Here is a 22,655-nt window from a genome sequence, read left to right on the forward strand (position 1 = left end):
TCCATGATTGCGGTCTTGATCTGAGCAGAGTCCATGCTTTCTGTGCTATGATGTCTGAACAGTTCACCCAGGGAAAAAAGCACGAAATGGTTGTCTGCTGCTTTCACAAAGGGAGGGGTGAGGCTGTACCCAGAACCACCCGCGACAATGTTTTTTGCCCCATCAGGCACTGGGATCTCAACCCAGAATTCCAAGGGGCGGTGGAGAATGTGGGAACTATGGGATAGCTACCACAGTGCAATGTTCCGGAAATCGATGCTAGCCTCAATACATGGACGCACACCGCCGAATTATTGTGCTTTGTGTGGCCACATGCACTCAACTTTATACAATCTATTTTACAAAACTGGTTTATGTAAAATCAGAATAATCCTGTAGTGTAGACATACCCTTACTTAAGAACTGGTGATGGGCAGGGCTCTGCTGACAGGGAGCTTTCTGCCAGCATCTGTTGGAGAGCAAGGGAAATGGATTGAATGGGCAAGGCCTCAATCTGTGTGCTTCAGTTTTCTGTGATGTTTGGGGCATTTGGGTTAAATACATGCAAGTTTTGATTTTTACAGGAAATAATATGCAATTAATATTGCTGGGAGAAAGATGCATGCACTCTACACCTACTGTGCCTGGGGTCACCCTGACTAGGACTGCAGTCAAGTACAGTTGGGTAAGGGAGCCTGGACAGGGCTAGAAGAGTGAAAAGAAGCCAGCAGATGGTAGTAGAAGTGCCTCTCTGGTGATGAGGTGCCTGTTAGAGGTCATAGATACCACTGATCCCTCTCTAGGAAATGAGCAGACTACTACAAATCAGTGGACACTGCAGAGTGGTAGCAGCTTTGAGGCAATGGATACTACAGAGTAGCAGCTTTGAGGCAGAGATAGGCAGCTTAGGCCAAAGTCGCCAAGAGCAACAGCCTACCTAATGAACTCTGGTGCGAGCCTCCCTACTCTGCAGTTTAAGCTGCAATCAAATAGTAGAGCCCCCAGAGCAGCCCAGGCTGCAATGGACTGCTAGAATCCTCACCTTTCTCCAACCTAGGGCAGCTAATTGTTAGAGCCCTGCGCAGATACAAAAAAAAATGTGGATCCGCATCTGCCAGGACCAACCCATGATCTGCTAGCCATCTTTTACCTATAACCACATCCATGCCTGCAGCAGCAAGCCATTTCGCAATTGCTAGCAATAGGGGGAGGGAGGGGTAGCGTGAGGGTGGGTCTCAAGGAGAAGGGGTGCCGCGGAGGGAAGAAGGGGCATTGGATGCTGCTCCCAGGGGCTTGTGAGTGATGGTACATGGCAGCAGCAGTGTGTGTTGCATCACAGTGGGGCACAGGGGTGGGGTGCCGGGGCCTCACCTGCTTCAATCTCCTTGGCCGAGAGCGAGCCTTGCTGCCCAAGAGCTAGCTGGCCAGGCCCAAAACTGGGAGCACAGCCAGTGCTGCTAGGCTGGTCCATGGTGCGGACACCTGCACTGCCCGAGGGGCCCAAGCTACTGGACAGGAAGCGGTGCAGCAAGCAGGAGCTGGACAGCCCTAACTCCGACCTGTCCCCCAGCCCCAACCACTGGCTGCTGGCCCCAAGTGTGCTGCACCCCCGGGCTGCCCATGCCACCAGTGAGTAGAGCCCTGTGCGGTTGTATCTGCATCCGATCCACTATCTGTGGATATGAAGTGAATATCCGCTGACTTGCAGGGCTCTACTAATTGTGTGTGAGAAGCTAGCTAGGAAAGAAGTTGCCAGAAAACACACACTACTCACAACTGTTAGAGGACTGCGCTGTATCTACTGCTAAGACACAAGGAGGTAGAGGGGGGTGGTCTTCCCTCATAGAATGTTAATTTATTGTTAGTTATCCTAAATTTATTCTGTTGCCTCCCCTTTTCCCCGCACCCGCACACAAATAAAGTTCTCCCTGTACACAGTGAGGAAGTATTGCCCCCATAAAGGATGTGCAGGACTGTGCATATAGTTTCCCAGGCTTCTGCGTGGGGACTCCAGTCAATATTAGAGCTTTAGGGGAGAAAAAAAGCTAGAAAATTGAATCCGGACTCTTTGCTGCTGACAACATCTGCCAGAAAGGCTACAGACAATATTTAATTAAACTTTAAAAACATGCTTGAAACTTGTTTCATACCACTGCAGGAGACTGTTAGTTTTAAAACTGTTTTCTTTCGAGTTTAAATAAACTAGGCAAATACAACTTAGATGGGGATACTATAAGGTGGGTGTATAACTGGCTAGATAACCATACTCAAAGTAGTTATTAATGGTTCCCAATCCTGATGGAAAGGTACAATAAGTGGGGTTCCGCAGAGGTCTGTTTTGGGACCGGCTCTGTTCAATATCTTCATCAACGACTTAGATACTGGCATAGAAAGTACACTTAAGTTTGCAGATGATATTAAACTGGGAGGGACTGCAACTGCTTTAGAGGATAGAGTAATAATTCAAAATGATCTGGACAAATTGGAGAAATGGTCTGAGGTAAACAGGATGAAGTTAAAAAGGCAAATGCAAAGTGCTACATTTAGGAAGTAACAATCAGTTTCACACGTACAGAACGGGAAGAGACTGTCTAGGAAGGAGTACGAAAGAAAGGGATCTAGAGGTTATAGTGGACCACAAGCTAAATGCGAGCCAACAGTGTGATGTTGTTGCAAAAAAACACAAACGTGATTCTGGGACGCATTAACAGGTGTGTTGTGAGCAAGACACAGAAAGTCATTCTGCTCTACTCTGCACTGGTTAGGCCTCAACTAGAGTATTGTGTTCAGTTCTGGGCACTGCATTTCAAGAAAGATGTGGAGAAATTGGAGAGGGTCCAGAGAAGAGCAATAAGAATGATTAAAGGTCTACAGAACATGCCCTATGAAGGAAAGCTGAAATAATTGGGTTTGTTTAGTTTGGAAAAGAGAAGACAGAGAGGACATGATAGCAGTTTTCAGGTATCTAAAAGGGTGTCATAAGGAGGAGGGAGAAAACTTGTTCATCTTAGCCTCTAAGGATAGAACAAGCAGCAATGGGCTTAAACTGCAGCAAGGGAGGTTTAGGTCGGACATTAGGAAAAAGTTCCTGTCAGGGCAGTTAAACACTGGCATAAACTGCCTAGGGAGGCTGTGGAATCTCCATCTCTGGAGATATTTAAGAGTAGGTTAGATAAATGTCTATCAGGGATGGCCTAGGCAGTATTTGGTCCTGCCATGAGAGAAGGGGACTGGACACAATGACCTCTTGAGATCCCTTCTAACCCTAGAATCTATGAATAAGTGAAGAAACATTTTTACTGGACTAATGTTTTATAAATTTATAAATGTTTTATAAATTGTGAGCCAAAAGTCTTTTAAGTTTTGTAAAAGGTTAATTTGTAAAACTATTTTAAAAATTAAGGAACAGATCAAGAATGAATAGGAAAATACAGACAGCCATTCTGAAATGCATGTAGGTGTGATGTAAATGAAAAACACTAAATGTTTACAAAATAGTGAGGGTGTCTTTACAAGTTTCTGGTAAAACATTTTTGAGGAGCATTGCAGGCATCTAAACAGGCCTGTATTTTTAAAAGGCAAAAAAAATATTTCAATATTCAGTTGTCTTCATTAGGTCCTTGTGAAATATTTACTTATTATTTACTTATTTAATAAATTCTCACTTGTGAAGGGAAGAGAATAAAAAGGTTAGCAATATTACAGGTAACACCTACTGTTTGAAACCAATTTGTTCCTACTTTTTTTGCTCCTTTCTCTTCACTGCATTTGAATCTATGACCCACAGTTCACGTGTGATGATTGCTGCATGAAAGACAGCCACAGTTAGGTACAAAAATTAAAGGCCCCTGCAATCCTAGCTCCACTCAAGTGAAAGAATACTACTTGGAGAATGGATCAATTAATTTGGTGGCGAGGTTAGGATTCTAGCTTTACACAAATCTAGGGGAGTAAAAACCTACAGAACTCCTCATCTAATCGCTATTACCCAGCCACTCCAACAGGAAGTGTGAGAATAATATTAACTACACCACCTCTGATCAACCCTCACTTAGCAACTGTCATTATGGTACCTGGACTGCAACCTCATACACTGCCAACTCCCACTGTCATGCAGCAATGGGACCGCTTCCTTTTCTCAGAGACTCAACCATACTCCAGATCCCTCCATTTCAACAACTGCTGAGTTGCAGAGAACCATGGGAGCTACTTCTTCACCTATGGCAGCAAAAAATTTGTAAAAGACTCAGTGTAAGGTGAAGGGGTCTAATGGAAAAAGAGTAGTTAACCTCCAAAATATGAGAAACAGAAATTGCTTAGTTTTATTGTGGTGATGAGGTATTTCAATTATTACTTTACTTTGTCATCATTACATTGGGAGCCAAAAAAGATTCACCTAAATATTTAGAAACCGTCACATTTAAAAAAAAAAAAAAAAAAAATTAGCGTGTGTAGAAGGACAGGTAACCTAAACACTGGAGCTTGACCTAATCTTGTAGTATCCATTTCTTATTATAAGCTGAATGTTAATTCACATTTTACTTTAAAAATGTATATATTTAGTAAACTAAGGATAAAATTGCATAAATAACTGCTACATGATTTTCAACTATTATATTATTTACTAACATTAAAGATGGAAAAATTTATCACATCATGCAGCTGATCCCATTCACACTGCAGGATTATACCAGGGCAGTTAGTTTCCTAGTGCTTTTTCCAGTATAATTTGAAAACAGAAAAAACCTCATTAGCTTGTAGTTAAAAACTGAGCAGGCACAGCAGCAATGTTTTAGAAAAGCATTTAAGAACTGTGAATTTTTGTAAAGCTCAAGCTCTAAAAAGCAGGAAATAAATTTTAAGGTTCCACTTTTAAATAAAAAAACCTCCAAGTACCCTGAATTACAGCAAAATACAGATGCAGTCAAACAACTAACTCTGGCCTTGTACTCTGCCATATTTCTATATGGTATTGTAATTTTTAGATATGAGAAGATACTGTCCAGTTTTACAGGCGGACATTTTTAGACTGTAGGATATATTTCAGAAAAGCTACAAATACAGTCATCTGTTAAGCACAATACTTTATCAATACAAATTATTTTTCCCTTCAAGTAATTTTTCCATGATCCCGATTTAGGAATTTTAGATACAGTATCTGTAATACTTAAACAATTGGTGACAGATAAGCCCTTTGTGAATGGTAGCAAATAATAGCACTTAATACACTACTACTCTTAAAAGACATCATTTTAACTATATGCTTTTCTATGGAGAGTATTTGGTCATAACCACAGCTACAGTCTATGAAATCAATGCATAAGTAAGAGTTCAATATTATATAGTTTTTGTGGTCATTTGAGATGAATGAGAGATTGACAGATATAAGGCTGTGTTGGTTTCTGGATTACATTATGAGGCCAGATTTAAGGTTGTCTGGGTGACCTCACCGATGATTATGTGTATTTCAGAAAGCATGGGGGAGTTATTTGTGCTTTAAAAAAAAAAAAAAAAAAATCAAATCTTATAATTTGTATCACAATAGCAACTAGAGGCTACAGCCATGATCAAGGCCCCACTATGCCAGGCACAGTACACACACAGAGGAGCAGTCACTACACAGAAGAATTTACAAACTAACTACATATGACATACAAAGGTTAAGAAAAAAGTATCCCACTTTCCAAAATGGAAGTAAGAAACAAAGATTAAGTACATTGCCCAACAAGACGCAGGAGATCTGAGTCTCAAACCAGTGCCTGAACTGTACTATCATGTCTTGTTTCAGCACTTCAGTTTAAAGTTCCTTGATTTTTAAATGGGTTACGTTTTTTAAAAAATGTCATTTAGGATTTTTCTTCTAAAAAGACAGATGAAGTAGTATGTCTGATCAACTTTATCTGTAAGTTAACTAACCTATAGAACAGGGGTTGGCAACCCTTCAGAAGTGGTGTGCCAAGTCTTCATTTATTCACTCTAATTTAAGGTTTCGCATTTCTGTAATACATTTTAATGTTTTTAGAAGGTCTCTTTCTATAAGTCTATAACATATAACTAAAGTATTGTTATATGTAAAGTAAATAAGGTTTTTAAAATGTTTAAGAAAACTTCATTAAAAATTGTATTAAAATGTAGATTCCCCCCCCCCTCACGCCCACCGACCAGTGGCCAGGACCTGGGCAGTGCAACTGCTACTGAAAATCAGCTCAAGTGCTACGTTTGGCACACGTGCCAGAAGTTGCTTACCCCTGCTATAGAAACTGCTTTGTAAAAAAGTTAGGATTTTCTTATACAATAAAAAATGAAGTAGGAGAGCAGTGTTTGGCAAAGGGAGTAACAGGACATAAGGAATTGGGCGACATGGGATGGTATGCTGTAGAGAGTATAGAGGAAAGGGGAAGTTGTGAGCAGTGTTCATGCTAATTTTTTACATCCATGTGCGGAATGAATTTTCTTATGTGCACACATTGGTGTGCACAACAAAATTCATGTGGTGGGGGTTGAGCCGAGGGGTTTGGGTGGGGGGAGAATCAGGGTTGAGGCAGAGCGTTGGGGTGCATGGTGAGTGCTCTGGCTGAGGGCTCTGGGGCGGGGCCAGTGATGATAGGATTGGGGTCCAAGAGGGAGCTCAGGGCTAGGGCAGAGGGCTGGGGTCAGAGGGAGAAATGAGGGTTCTGGCTGGGGATGCAGACTGGGGATGAAGGGTTCAGGGTGCAGTAGGAGGCTCAGGGCTGGTGCAGAGGGTTGGCTGCAGGGCATGAGGGCTCCGGCTCATGGTCAAGGCTCTGGGGTGGGGCCAGGGATGAAGGTTTCAGGAGGGGGCTCAGGACTGGGGCAGAGGGCTTGGGTGCAGGCTGCGGTGTGGAGACACGACTCCCCGCAGCCCTCTCTTGCCGCAGGAGCTCGGGGCCAGGTGAGAGGTGCCTCTCCCCGGTGCAAAAGAGTTTGTGAGAGGGCAGTGGTTTTCAACCTGTGGTCCGCCGATCCTGGGGGTCCACAGACTATGTCTAAGATTTCGAAAAGGGTCCATACAGCCATATGTTTTACTGGTCCGAAAATGAAAAAAAAGGTTGAAAATCATTGCAATAGGTAAGGGTATGTCCTCTCTCCTCCCAACTGGTGGAAGCTGGAAAGGTCTCAGGTAATTATTACCCAGTAGTCTGAATTTGATGTGTTCTGGTTTTGAGTTGTTTGGGGGGGCGGGGGAAGCAAGGCCCGAGGAAAGGATGTAAAATGTACTATAGGTGGAAATATATTTTTCTTTCCCCAGCTGGAGAGTCTGTACATGCTTACTCACCCTACAACAGCTGTGGTTTCTCAGTGCTGGAAAATTCCTGCTTATCTGTTATGGGGATTCCCCAAAAGAAGTAAATCCCAAGGTACTGGGGGTAGGGTTTCTCTGGCTTTGCTATCAGAAAGGTGAGGCTAGAGTGAATTCAGCTCAGTCTGTCATACCTGGGCTTTCCCTGGAAGACCTTGGTTGTCTGCACTGGAAGCAAGAAATGCAAAGTACAAAAAGGGACAGTATCAACTTCAAGTCTCCTGCTAGTTTTTATTGTTTGACATGTTTAGTACCTGAAAAGGTTTTTTTTAAGTGGCCCTTTTAAGGTTGAACACATATCCTTACTTGTGCCTGCCACTTTTACTTATGGATTCTGATAGTCTAATTATGCAATCCAGTATCATTGCAGCCATTACATTATGCAGGTGTCAGAGTTTCCTGCAGTTCCTCACAATCCCTACTACCCATGACTAAGCAAAATAAGCATTCAAATTTTTACTATTAACCTCCTCTACCAGATCATCTCTGTAGTTAAGATACGGACTAGGCTTTTATTATGGCCCAAGTTTTGGTACACTTCTCTCCCTTTCCCCCCAGACTAATTTCACCAGACCTATAGCCATCTGATTAAGAACTGTGTACTCCTATACCAAAGGTGCATTGTGGGGGTTCTGTTTAAGACCTCAGAGGAGGTCGGTTTACATATAAATTTCCATACTCTCCAGTGTTTGATGTTTGTACGTATACATAAAATTTCTTGGATTTCACATTTTTAAAGCAACTCTTAGAGAATGGGTAACTTATTCCTGCTCTGACTTCTCTTAATCCGTTTTGAATTCATGTCAGGGCAGTAACCTTCATTCTGACAACCAACTTTCAACATCAGCTTCTTGTGCAGGAATTTTTCAGAAACATACAAACGTAAAACTATACGCATTTTTCCTTTATTCACTCTTGTAACGCAAAGACTTGAACTTATAAAAACAAGCAATTTTTTAAGAATGTCAGGCTGTGTGCATCATAATACAGCACAAAAGGACAGAAATCTAAATTTTTCCTCTCCTTTGCAAGCCATCTTAAAACGTGAGTAGTTCCTCTTTATAAATCATATATTCCCTTTCCTTTGGGAAATTCAACATTCAAACATTAAGGTTTCAGAAATACAAAGTTTCATGCTTAAAATATTTCCAACCCTCATAAGTCTGGGGACAGCCTAATATACAGATGACAAATACGTAGATGACTCCTTTCATATCAAAGCCCCAAACCATGAAATGTTAAGAACAGAAGCTGCATACTGTTTACTCTTTTCTATATTTAATATATTGACACTTCTATTTAACAAACCTTCAACAACTGTAGCTAACTGTTGTACTGTTACAATTTCTTCCCTCTTCTTTTCTGTCCTATTACAGATCATGTGGTATCTTTCAGCATTGCTGCATGTGTGGTATTCAGTTTTCCTTCTCTCTTCCCCCCCTTCTCCATTGTGATCTGTTTTCCACCTATTAATCTATTCCACTGTATTTTCTGGCTCTCCTTCCTTCTCTCCTACAAAAATCCCAATTGCGCATTTAAAATCTACTCGATCCTTTCCTCTTTCACCCATCTCATATCATAACCACCTACAACCCCTATAATGACCTTCCCCCACCCTCCAAGTTTAACAAGAGAGCCTGACGTTTTCTTTTCCTTGGCTTTCCCTTCCATCCAGAAGAAAAGGCAGCAATACCTGAGCTGCTCTGCTCCAACTTCACTCTTAAAAAACAGCAACAGTTTTTAGCCTGCTTTATTTTGCCTCCATCCTTTCCTCCTAAGAGCAGCTGTCCCTCAGTTGCTCTGCTCTTAGGCTTGCTCTCTTGCTTCAGGGGCAGGAGAAAAATGACATCAGCCATGCTATATTCAGGATTTATAGACACAGGACAAAATGAATGACTTCCCTACCTCCCCCCTTCTTGGTGTTGCACACACAACTCCACTATTTCCCATCCATCTTTTCTTCTGCCCCTCCTAATCTTGTTATGTATGTATATTTTGTTCTTATTAATCGTGCCAGTGCACCTACTGAGGTAGGGAACAACACTGCACACAAGTTAACTAACTCAGACAGCAAGAAGGCAGGGGGCCAACAACAGGTTTCAGGGAGCTGCTGGAAAGGTGTACAGCACCAATCTCTTCCATGCTTTCTTCCCCTCCCTATGACACCCCCTTTCCCATCCACCTTGCAAAATAACTCCATTTCAGCCTCTTGTCTGTTGATACCTCTCATAGGGGATTTCTTCCTCTCTTCACTAGTATCTTCCCCCCACCCGCCCAATTCCTTTCTGGAGGGCAGAGACTCCATGTACTCTCCTCCTCCTTCCCACAAAACAGAGGGAGGCTAGGTTCAGCTAAGAGTGACTCCAAATGCAGGCCACGCTGCGTTCAGCTTAAGCCCTTCCACGTGTGTTCCTTCCCCTCTAGAGCCAGCTCTTCTCCACAGCAGTATGAAACATAGGCAGGTATACAAGACACACACTGAGGAGTCTGTACTGAAAGTCGTTCTGGCACCTTTTGCTGTACACTTTTTTTCTTCCCCAACTTGCTCAGGCTCTGCATCTCTCCCATGCCTCCCAGGAATGCCCAAATATCCCAGTTCCCCCTTCTTATCCTAAAAAAAGGGCAGTGGCACTCCTCTTCAATGTGCAGCAGCACCTGGACAGGTAGTGTTCCCAGGCATGTCCCCTGCCTTCAGAGAGCAGTGAGCCAGAAGCTCTTCTCATTAGACCCAACTCACTTAGGGTACGTCTACACTATGGGACTAGTCCGATTTTACATAAACCAGTTTTGTAAAACAGATTGTATAAAGTCGAGTGCACGCGGCGACACTAAGCACATTAATTCGGCGGTGTGCGTCCATGGTCCGAGGCTAGCGTCAATTTCCGGAGCTTTGCACTGTGGGTAGCTATTCCATAGTATCCCATAGTTCCCACAGTCTCCCCCGCCCCTTGGAATTCTGGGTTGAGATCCCAGTGCCTGATGGGGCAAAAATCATTGTCGGGGGGGGGGGGTTCTGGGTAAATGTCGTCACTCATTCCTTCCTCCAGGAAAACAATAGCAGACAATCATTTCACGCCCTTTTTCCCTGGATTGCCCTGGCAGACGCCATAGCACGGCAACCATGGAGCCTGTTCAGCGTTTGTTTTTTTTTGTTTTTTTTTTGTTTTTGTTTTTTACTCTCACCGTATGTGTACTGGATGCCACTGACAGAGGCGATACTGCAGAGCTACACAGCAGCATTTGTTTGCTTTTGCATAATACAGATGTTATCATCATTCTACCGTTCGTGCCATGTAAAATGGCAAAGCATGTATGGTCATCGTCGCTTTCTGTACTGTCTGCCTGCTATCATGGTGCCCCGGCTGAATCGGCTGGGGGCGCAAAGCAAAAAATGGGAAACTCCACTGAGTCAAATCACTCCTTTATGTTTTACTAAAATAAGGTCTCTCCTAAATATGGGCAAGTATACTAGAGACCAGTGATGCAGAGAGCACGCTGCTCCATGTCAACCCCAGAAATGAAAGCTACATCCATTCAGGAGGTGCCCTGCAACACCCCACCATTCGTCCTCCTCCCCACTCCAGGTCCCCCCAAGTGTCATGAAGTTATAAAGAATGCAGGAATAAACAGTGACGTTAGTGAGATAAAATGAGGGGAGGCACCTCCGCACAGCATGACAGTCCAGGCAGTACAGATCTCTCTACATATGAAAGAAGGGGCTGATGGAGTCAGCCCCATTGTTATATGAGGATGGTTACCAGCGTCTCGTACCATTCTACTTGAGGAATGACCAGAATCATTCTGTTTACCCAGGATAGCCGACGACAAGCCCCACCTGAGCACCAGGAGCTCACGGTATCGTACACAACGTCTATGATGTGACGGACGGATACAGCATGTACTGTCGCCACTGGAGGGAGAAACGATACTGCTCTTCACTGCGCAGCATCGCAGTCTACCACACATTCAGTACATGGTGCACACTGAAGAAAGTCAAGAACGATTCTTCCCATTCTTTACGTTCTGGGGGGAGGAGTAAATTAAGAGCTATACCTGAACCACGCGGAAAGTTTTGACCTATAGGCACTGGAGCTCAGCCAAATGCAAATACTTTCGGACTCGTGTGACTGTGGATAGCTGGAGTCCTCAGTACCTCCTATCCCTCCTCCTTCATGAGCGTCCATTTGATTCTTTGGCGCTTCCGTTACGCTTGTCACGCCGCACTGTGGTAGCCCTGGAGATTTTTTTTTCAAACGCTTTGGCATTTCGTCTTCTGGAACGGAGCTCTGATAGAACAGATTTGTCTCCCCATACAGTGATCAGATCCAGTATCTCCCTACGTCCATCCTGGAGCCTTTTGGATTTGCCTCATTGGCCACCCGTCAGGACAACAGCCCACACGGCAAACAGGAAATGAAATTCAAAAGTTCCCGGGGCTTTTTCTGTCTACCTGGCCAGTGCATCCGAATTCAGATTGCTTTCCAGAGCAGTCACAGTGGTGCACTGTGGGATACCGCCCGGAGGCCAATATCATCGGTTTGCGGCCACGCTAAACCTAATCCGATTTGGTAATACCGATTTTAGCGCTACTCCTCTTGTTGGAGAGGAGTACAGAAACCGATTTAAAGAGCCCTTTTTATCGATATAAAGGGCCTCCTAGTGTGGACGGGTGTGCCGTTAAATCGGTTTAACGCTGCTAAAATTGGTTTAAACGCGTAGTGTAGACCAGGCCTAATGTGATCCAAATTCTTGGGCAAGTGAGCTTTTCAAGCCTGACAGACTATAAAATAGAGAGCTTTTAGTAACTTTTCACTAACTTTTTCAGTTTAAAAGATACAGGCCTACAGATACATGACTACAGAAGAGTCCTAGTGTTTCTATAGTGGATGCCATTACGCATCTTTTGACCAATTTTAAACAATATTTTAAAAACCTAAGAGCACCTCAATTCCCAAAATACTATCTGAAATTCCATGAAAAATGTATTCACTGTTTAATCTGATCTAGAATGGAATATTGAACTTATTTTGGATAGTGATTCAGTCCTGGAAACAAAGTTCTTGGAGAAGGCATTTGGTCTTATATGTAGAGACGCTTCAACAATAGTTCTTAACTGACCATAAAGGAAACAAAAAATGCTGATACACATCATTCTAGACATATTAGTTCATAAAAACCAACTCATTTCTCTTACAACTACATGCACTAGCTCTTAATTCCACATATCAAATGTACAAAATGTCCCCTATGATCTTGTTACAGAATTATAGAGACAAGAATTTTTAAGAAAAATATTTAATCAAAACAGTTCTGTTATCCACTAATGCAAAAAAATGAGAACAGAGAATGTTACGCACTATTATCAGTGCAAGAATACTGTTTAATACCCCAAAGTATGCTTAGGGGCTTTTCCTGTTCATTAATTCAGTAGCCTGTTTATAAGTGAAGACATTCTCATATCATTCCCTCTAAAGAGAGAAAATAGAATCCAATATAAAAAACATCAGTCCACTATGAAGACATACTTGATTTTAAAAGCATAAAACTTAGAAGTCTCAGATAAGTGATAATTATTGATAGGGCCTTAAACAAATACTTGATGTATTTACATCTTCAAGCAGACTGATCCTCCAAAATTTTCTAGGTTAAGGCCTCTATTCAAAAACTGATTTTAAAATGACATTGCGTTGTTCCTTGTTTATTGTGTCTAGTTCTAAATCGTTTGCTCTTTTTATGTACAAAAAAATAAAAATTTATATACTTCCTCCTATGACCCCAAACGTCTGCCCTACGAAGTAAAACTGGGCTCAGAGTACAGCACCTCTCTCTTACCATAACAGCAAAGATTCTGCAGGCCAATTTATGCACTCAGTGTGACACCAACACAAACCTACCATGCTTCTTCGGGCTGCACACATGGAACCAAGGATTGTATTTCAATTATTCTAAAAGATTCAAATGCGTATTCTGCTAATTGGGAGGGTACTATTAATCTACATTTATAAAAGTTTCTCCTTTGGATCATTTGACTAGCTGGCTGCCTGAAAAACACTAGCAGCACTCAAATGACACATGCTCATTGAACCTTAAAGTATTATTTAAAGTAAGAAATTAGACATGATATTCCAATTTTTCTGATCAAAACACCACACTTCCAGAACCTAAACAAAATAAAGGGTAATAATCATTGTAGTTTAGGGAGGAAACAAAAATCAACATTTGAAGGGTAGGAGGGGGTAGGAACCATGCAGATACAATATATGGGAGATAAATATTGTATGAATCCATGTGATAATGGTAGGCCACTGACATTCTGGGGAAAAAAAAAAAAGAGAGAGAGAGAGAAAAAGGTATCACCTGGTTCAACAACTTTAAACACCTTTGAAAGCCTCACCTGCCCTCTATCCACTAATTAATCTCATCAAGACTTAGTGTAATGTCCCAAGTCTGTTAAAAATAAAATGGTTGTTTTAAAACTATTCACAATCTATCAGATAAGCATTTCCTTTTCCCTTCAGCCTCACAATTGCAGAATTTCCCAACAAAGTTGCATCGACTTGTTCCCTAGGACCAGTAACAATCAGCAATGACCCAATGATATGTTTAAAGGTGGATACTTCGTAAATTTCTTAGGGCTGGAAATGGGAATTTAACCTTTTCAATGGTGTAAGATTCTTAAATTTCCTATGGGATACAGGCTGACAGTGGGTTACAGCACATGCTTATAGTCCTGGAAGGTCCTGAGATATCAGACCTTAAAATCATAACATGGTAGAGAGAAAAGAAAAAAAAAAAATAAGATCTGTTTTTATGGCTTCCCCCAATCTTTGTACCGTTGAACTGATTAAGTAAAGCAAATGGCTTTACGAGCAGAGGGATGCAAAGGGTAACCCCAACAAGTCTTCAAACATGTCTAGAATATTTTGTATTTAATAAGTGCCATATTCTGAATATATGAACTTTTCAGCCCATACTATCAGCACTCATTTCAGAAGACATGCATAACACCTTACTTGTGGCCTTGCTACTGAAGAGTAGTATGTCTCACAGACTCACATCAATGGGGGAGGGATAGCTCAACGGTTTGAGCACTGGCCTGCTAAACCCAGGGTTGAATTCAGTCCTTGAGGGAGCCATTTAGGGATCTGGGGCAAAAATCTGTCTGGGGATTGGTCCTGCTTTGAGCAGGGGGTTGGACTAGACGACCTCCTGAGGTCCCTTCCAACCCTGATATTTTATGAACAGGATCATACAAAGGCTCACGCGAGTTTCAGGTGATCCCATTTACCCACAAATGGCAAAGACACGAGTTAAAAACATCATCCAAGATAAAAATAGACAAACTACACCATTTAGTTTTATATTTTATATAAATATATATATATATATAGCATTTAAAGAATTTCAGAAATATTTGAGATTTTACTTGGACTATTTTGTATTTCTCCTCCTTTAAAGCCAGACTCCATTAGTATCGTGAATACACCTATACACAGTTCAAAGGAAGGATGTGTTATGGCTATGATACTGGGCTAGAATTCAACATACCTGGGTTTTATTCCCCATCTTTGCCACACATTTCCTGTGTGACCTCAAAAAGTTACCTACTCTCAGTGTGCTTCAACTCACCATCTGTTAAATGATACTACTTCCATTTCTTCCCCTCCCACGATCCTCGCCTGGCATATCTATTTTCATTGTAAAATGTTCATAGATTTTAAGGCCAGAAGACATCAATATGATCATCTAGTCGAGCGATTCTCAACCTATTTACCATTGTGGGCCATATATGCAACTCTCTGTGTTATATGGCCCACATTCACACAAACATATATATACACACACACTACCTGTATGGCCCTGAAGATGTCACACAGGACACAGCTATGTGCTGACTGGGCCGCAAGCAGTCCACAGCTTGAGAACCACTGATCTAGTCTGACCTCCTGCATAACAGGCTGTAGAACTTCCCCAAAACAATTCCTGTTTGAACCAGAGCATCTCTTTTAGATAAAGATTTCAGAGTCAGTACTGCCTTATTATGTATATTACTCCTTGGGGAATTCTGAACACTGCACAATGCAGAATTTTGCAGAAATTAATGTTGTGGACGCAGAATTACACCACACACACACACACACACACACACACACACAAATGCCCTGCAGAGATGTTGCCCACCATTAGGGGCCACTGGACCTGGCAGAGCCCAGCTCGCAAATAGAAGACATGGGGCAGTGGCTGGAAGGTTCCCAGCAGTTGCAGTTCCCAGCATACCCTGAAGGAAGGAAGCAGCAGCGCACAGGCAATTCTGTGTAAGCCCAGGACCCAACATCAGGCTGTTTCTCCCTCTGGATTCCTGGTCCTGGGGGTTAGAGGGTGTGAGTGTCTGGGCTAGAGTGGGGGGGGCCACAGCTGGGCTTGTGGGGGGGCACAAGGAAGTGAATGTCTGGGCTGGGGGAGGGGTGCGAGTGTCTGGCATACCAGCAGGGCTCTGGAGGGTAGAAGGGGGCAGAAAAAACAGGAAGCAAGTTGTCCTAGGGGTTTCTTTAACTCTCAACTCCTGGGGGAATTTTTTTGAGTGTCTGTATTGTTATAGACATACTTGCTGACAGGTATTTTTAAATTAATTACATAATCACACCAGTTTAAATTATTTTGGTAGTATTATTTTGATAAATAAAATTTGCAGAATTTTAAAATATTGTGCACAGAATTTTAATTTTTTTGACGCAGAATACCCCCAGGAGTAGTATATGCATATTAACTAACACAGTGCCCTCTTCCCACCCTCAAAATCTGTTGCAGCTTCTAGGCACTACTGTAACAGCAATACTCATACCATATGACATCTGGAAAACTACAAAAATGAGCTAGAGTATCTTATTCATATTATTCCACACTAATGTCCGTAATGCCTCTCTTGATACGTGTCAAGAAATCTGGCTGAAATTCAAACACTAGTTATGCTACATCAGGTACTAAAACTTTTTGAATGTGCACAAACCTTGAAAGCTAACAACATCAGTTTGTTGAATAAGTAAATATTGTGTTTCAGATGAAGCATCAGACCCACAGACATGACAGAGGAATACTGCACCCTTTAAGAGTGTGTGTGTGTGTGAAATCCATACACCAGCCTCCAATATTTAAAAAATTTTACTTGTAGGATTTTACTTCAAACTGCTCCACTTCAAGATACTTTAAATCAAGACCAGCAACTCAAGTTTCCAGGTATGGTACTGCTTGCAAAATTGTAACTTGCTTCACCTTCCTCCACATTCATATAAGCATGTTAGACAATTGATTTTAATAAACAAAAGACCAATTTGGAATTTAACATGATCTATGAAGCAACAGCTCAGTAATAATTTACAGAACATGGATTACACCACCCCTTCTTTAGAGCACTTTTACACAAGTCTCACAGTACCAATACCCAAGTTCCCATGCTCCCAGCACTGCCACTATATTAGACAAGCAATATAATTATTTTAAAGCAATGTTTCTCTTCTGTTCCAGTGAAAACAAATTAATCCAAAGTATTTTTTGAAGGCTCAAAAATAAGTCACTATACTACACTTAGATTTTTCTACTAAAATATTTTCCTTACTACTGTTCAAGCATTCTGCTTTAGTTAAAAAAATAAGGATGTTGAATTATATGTTAGCAGAAAATTGACAGCCAGCATTAAGGGGATACAGTTAACTTAATTCACACTAGCAGTAAAATATTTGTAAACATACTGCTACAAGTAACACCTAACATAAGAATAATGGAAAGATCAGCACAGGGAAAGAATAATTTTTTTTTGTGCATTTGATAGCACTGCACTTAGCTACTTAATTATTTTTCCCTGTTTGTGTGGAGCGTCTTCACAACAGGGGAGATGCAAACTCTTTCATAATAGAAATTGTATAAAACTTGTGAGGGAGACTGAAGCACAGACGTAGTATATGAAACTACTTTTATTTTTTTTAATCAATTAGACTTCAAGTTGCCCATCTTTAAATAACAACAACATGTTTAACTTTGAACAGTATATTCCAAATTGGTTAGGCTCAATAAATAGGGGAGTTAGTAACAGTCCTGAACCCCAAATATTACATAAGCTGCAGCATTCTAATACAAAAGCCAAACAATTATATTTTATGAAAAGAAGGTTTGTTACAAGGAATAAATGTCAACTTTGACTAAATACCACAAGAACATTAAAAAGAGCTCCCCTTACAATATAGTTCCACTATTGTAACTCTTCCCCTCTCCTCCAAGCATTTTTTTAAGCCTTCACTACCTGAGAGAAGCAGAAACAAGAGAAGGAAAAGTATCAGATGTATTCAAACTACTGGAGATATCAAGATATCAAAGAGTGCCTTTTGCACCTTCATGTATGACCTTCTAGTGAACAGCTGAGAGAGATTTCCTATAAAACTGGTTTCAGTGCACCAGTAATGAGGAACGCAGCATTTCAATGAGGATACAAGATCCTTCCATCCTATGCCCAGGCTCTCCCCACCCCATAAAAAGCCATACTAATTGCAGAGACTGAAAGCACATCTTCCAAACTAATATTGTCAGGATTCATTGTTGCAAAATAAAAGTTGAAAGTTTTGAAAACAGTAATTCTTCAGTTTTATATCACCATACAATAATGCCAAAATACACAATTACGTAATATATCAAAGTTTCAATTTTGCCCAGCCTATAATGCATGCAATACATTGATCAGTGACATAACATGCATCTACTCTAGACTAGACTAGACTTTCAATATGCCACAGAACACAAGATGAGTGGGTCCAATGTTATAATATGCACACCATTCTGATTTGTTAAGTGTGAGGGCACCACCCAATGAAATTCATTCTACGACATCCTACAGAGCATTACCACCTTACAAGACAGGAGCTCTAGGGTTAAACTATAATCCTTACTCTCAACATGTGCGCAGAGGGAGAAAGGAGTAAACTCCCTCCTAGGTGGAGCACAGGACTGTCTTCCCCCTTCCCTTTGAGAATTTTTTTAGTCTCGGGGAGGCTATCAGAAATAAGTAGGACCATGATTCTACCTTCTTCACACTCTAGCCAGTAGAGATTGCCAGACATATAAGGGGTAATCACACTGCAACCACCTTCTATGAATGGGAACATCAGTAAGAATTCTGCCTCTAAGGGTATGTCTATACTGCAGTTAGACGCCCAGAGCTGGACTGTGCCAGTTGACTTAGCCCAAGCCTGAGTTAACCGGCACAGGCCACCTGTGGGTTTTTAAATACAACGTAGATATACTCTAAGACAATTCCTCCTGGTGGTACTCGTGAAACAGTATGACTCCACGCTTCTCCCAATGTGCGACTGTGAGTAAACAGCACAACAGAGTCCTTAATGTTTTGACTAGTAAATTCTGAATTATGCAGATAGGATTTCATAACTAGAGAATCTAGGAGTTTTGTTAGCTACTGTTCTTTCATGCACAGACTTAATTAAATTATTCTAACACCAAGAACAGTACAGCAAAATTGCAGGTTACAACAAAATATATGGCTGTTAGGTAATTTTTTATTGCTAAAAGTGACATATCAAATATTGGTAACCTGTTCCATCATCCAGCCTAAATCCCTCCCAGTGCAGGGCTAGATCTAACAGTATATATGCAAGTTGCACTACTTATGCTCTGGTCACTTCTTGCATGTGCATCTTAAACTATAAGGACAGTAACTTAAACAAAAACAATCTTGAAGTAACACAGGCTAAATTTATAAATAGAATGAAACTTTTTTGCATGAATTTCTTGCCAAATACTTTGTACTGAATAGTAACATTCTGATTCTTTTACCCTCCAAATAATTCTATTGATTTGTCATTTCTAAATGACAAATTTTAGTCAGAAATCAGTTCACAAGGTAACCTGCATCTTGCGTATTTCCAATAGAGCCAGAAAATGTTACAAGGAAAATTCAGACAGAAGATTGGGAGATTTGCCTATTTATATTAATTTTACAGACTTCATGTGTTCACATAATAAAAAGGTAACATCTAATGCATTTGCAGAAGTCTGCTCCAAAAGTCACAAAATATATTGTATCAGACATATTGCCATATAAACACTAAACATTAAATTTGTCAATTTAAATTAAAATACAAGTACAAAGGATGGCAGGAATCAAAACTTAGCAGTTAGAACTGATTTTGCATTACTACTTGATTTCACAAAACACAAACTACAAGGTAATGTACCGAAGTTGCAAGAGACCTGCAAGGAATAGCATGAACATCCTAATTTTTTTTTTTTAAGTGTTCTCAAACTCCACCTCAAAGCCAGTTTCTAGTGATTCTCAGTACTATTTAAAGGTGTCTATTAAAACATCTACATATCAATATCAATTAAAATAATAAAGATTTAAGTGATTTGATGATGTGCTCCCATCTTATATATTGAAAAGTTTGTAAATAACTTTAAAACCCATAAGCAACAAGCATAACGTTATTTTGTAAAACAAGCTCAAAGAAAAATGTTTTTGAAAAAATTCTAATATTTAGCTTTGCCATTGTGCCAGAAAGAAATTAACCCTATATTGAGGCCTAACACACTGAATTCAACACACTTGGAGGTATGGTTTCAAAATCAGACAAGAATAATGGAAAGGGCATATTCATGTAAAAACATCTGCATCTAGCATGGACACAATAGGATGAGAGAAGTGTCAAATACAAAACTACTAAATCCAAAGTAGAAACCAGAGAAATATCAAATAGCTCAATATCTATTGCTGCAATGGGGCTATCTATTAATAGGTTCGAATTATTTTGTACACAAAATGTTTTCCTCTTGTGTTCAGCCTTAAGATACAAACTGACAGATACTCCAGCTGCACAGCCTTTGTCACTAGCTTGTGGATGGGGAGCTAAATGTGCTACAGGTTGATAAGGATTATGCCAGCTCTGCAAACGCTGTATTCTACGTTAGGAAAGCAACGAGAAGAATCTTGCAACGCGCAAGAGAGTTTGCCTTAACCACAGTAGGGGACTACACATTTCAACCGATGAGTATATTCATTCCTACTATTTATTTCCCTGTTTACCTCCTCCCTCCCCTTTCTCTTTCTCCTCCCTGTCCGGCCATCTTGGGCCGACAGGAGCAGCCATTACTTAACTAAATGACAGGGCCAACAACTTTTCACAGAAACAAACGTGTGCGTATAAAGCCCCGACAGGCTCCAGACTATGCCATTCCCTGGGAGCAGCGCAGGAGCTGGGCAGTAGGCGAGTCACTCCGCTAGAAGTTACACATTTGAGGCAGCTGGACCCAGCGAACAGACAAGTCACTTAGCGATTGACTCCGAAGCGACACACAACTCCCGCACTAACGCGATCCCAACCCAGGAGGCTGCGTTTCCGCCGCTCCAGCCAGCAGCGGGGTGAGGGGCGCAGGCCGGGGGTGGGGGCTGGGATCTGGCAGGGAGCGCGCAGTCTGAGCCCAATACAAACGGCGTTAAAATCACTAGGGAGGGTCCGAGGGAAACCAACGTCAGCAGCGCCTCACACCCACCCTCTCGGGCCACCCCGCGCTCCTCGCCGCTTGCTCCAGAGCCGGAGACTCCGGCCTGACGCGCAGGCACTTTCCGTCCCAGTTCTGAACAAGCCCCAGAAAGTGCCTGAGAAGCCGCAGGCCGCGCTCCGTGCCCGTTCCCGGGCTGTGCGTGCGACAGGAGGGCAGCTCCCAGCTGTATGTGCCCGATGGGGCGGGCGAGGGCTCCTAAAACACACGGAGCCCCGGCGAGGGGCGAGCTCGCAGGCCGAGGGGGAGCGCGGTGCCCCGGCGCGTCTCTCCCCCGGGCTGTGGCGGTGCCACCCCTACCCACGCGCACACACACGCTGTGCAGGCTCAGGGGTGGGGGGAAGGATGGCGGGGCTGGGCTGGCTCTCTCCTCCCCCCATCCTCTTACCTTTAACAGCAGGGCCTTCGTTCTGGCGCCATCTTCATGAAGCCTCAGAAACCCGAAGACTCGGCTGCGGAGGGGGAGCGGGAGGGGGAGAGAAGCACAAGGCGCAGCATTAGTCAGGGAGAAGCCCCCGCACGGGCTCACTGACAGAGCGCGGCCGGCCGGGAGCCCGCACAAGCCCTGCACGGCGACGGGCGCCTTGCCCCTGCCCGAGTGGGGCGCCGCGGCGGGGAGGGGAGAGCGGCGGGACACGGAGGCGGGGGGAGCGCGGGTACCTGTCGAGGCCGGAGAGGGCCGCTCTGTCCTCGGCTGTCAGGCTGGCGAAGTCCTCCTCGCTCTGGCCGTCCGCTTTCCCCGCCGCCATTTTCTTTTCCTCATCACCGAAAGGAGCAGCAGAGGCGGCGGCAGCGGCGGCGAGCGACACTCCGCACGATTTCATGGAAACGCAGCGTAATTAACTCACAATCACAACCGCCCCCCTGGCGCGCCCCCAACGCCCCCCAGTGCCGGGCGGGGCGGGGCGCCCGACACACACACACCGCAACTTTTATTACAACAACAACAGCCGGCAGGGAGGGAGGGAGGCGGGGGGAAGCCCCGCAGCTCGGAGGAGGAAGGAGGGGGAAGAGCGCCCCAGCGCTGGAGGCTCGGGGGGAGGAGGAAGAAGAGGAGGCGGCTGCAGGCGGCGATGGCGGCGGAGCCGTGTTTACATCGCTGCTGCGCTGCTGGCCCCGGCAGCGCGGGGTGAGTGGAGTCGGGGTGACAGGGTCCCCCCGCCCGCCCGCGCAGGGTGTATTTGTTGCCTGTACAAACTTCCCCAGCAGCTGCACAAAGTTGTTGTAATTGTGTCACACAGCGAACCCCACGCTGCCACCGTGACCCCCTTGCCCCCCCCGCCCGCCTGGGCCCGCCCGGCCAATCGCCAGCGCCCTAGCCTGACACGTGACCTTTGTTGACTTACGTCAGTCATAGCGCTCCTCCACCTCGGCGCTCCAGCTTGGTTGGCGCTTTCAGCGCCCTCCCCTAACTGCTGTCACGTCATTGGTCAAGGGGACGTCCAAGGGGCAGGATTTGATGGGGAATCTGCCTGATATTGGTGCAATGTCTTGTCAATCAGAGCTCTGTCAGTTACTCAAGCACAACAAGTTTGTGTGCATTCATTAAATAACAAGGGGGGAGTTTGGTGGGGAGCGGCAGGTTGGGGGCGGGGGAGGGTTCAGCTCCTTTGGAGCCGAGAGCGCTTGTAACTCGTCGCTAGAACGCACACTGGGCCCCCCAGCCAAGGTGCTTGGGCCTCGCTCCGGTGACTTCGCTTCTTCCGGGCGGCGATGCGGGGGCGGTTGTGGGAGAGCCGCCCCTCCCCCCGGGGCTGGGCGTAGGGCGTGGTTCCCCCTGCCACCGCCGGATAATCAT

At 43.4% G+C, this 22,655-nt stretch overlaps 1 protein-coding gene across 5 annotated transcripts in view; it reads right to left on the reverse strand.

The window, feature by feature from the left end:
* Window positions 1-22,114, reverse strand: part of KDM6A (lysine demethylase 6A) — a 287,206-nt gene extending 265,092 nt beyond the window's left edge. For 3 of the 5 annotated variants that reach the window (XM_075059521.1, XM_075059513.1, XM_075074102.1), the window contains exons 1-2: window positions 21,518-22,094; window positions 21,246-21,309 (exon numbers count right to left, since the gene is read on the reverse strand). In XM_075059521.1, coding sequence (XP_074915622.1) covers window positions 21,246-21,309; window positions 21,518-21,681 — 228 coding nt within the window. In that variant the 5' untranslated portion in view covers window positions 21,682-22,094. Of the gene's footprint in view, window positions 1-21,245; window positions 21,310-21,517 lie in introns of all 5 variants that reach the window. The other 2 variants (XM_075059516.1, XM_075059508.1) reach the window with 2 other exon arrangements.
* Window positions 22,115-22,655: the final 541 nt, after the last annotated feature.

This window comes from Chelonoidis abingdonii, chromosome 1 (genome assembly GCF_003597395.2).
Source record: "Chelonoidis abingdonii isolate Lonesome George chromosome 1, CheloAbing_2.0, whole genome shotgun sequence".
NCBI classification, from domain to species: Eukaryota; Metazoa; Chordata; order Testudines; family Testudinidae; genus Chelonoidis; species Chelonoidis abingdonii.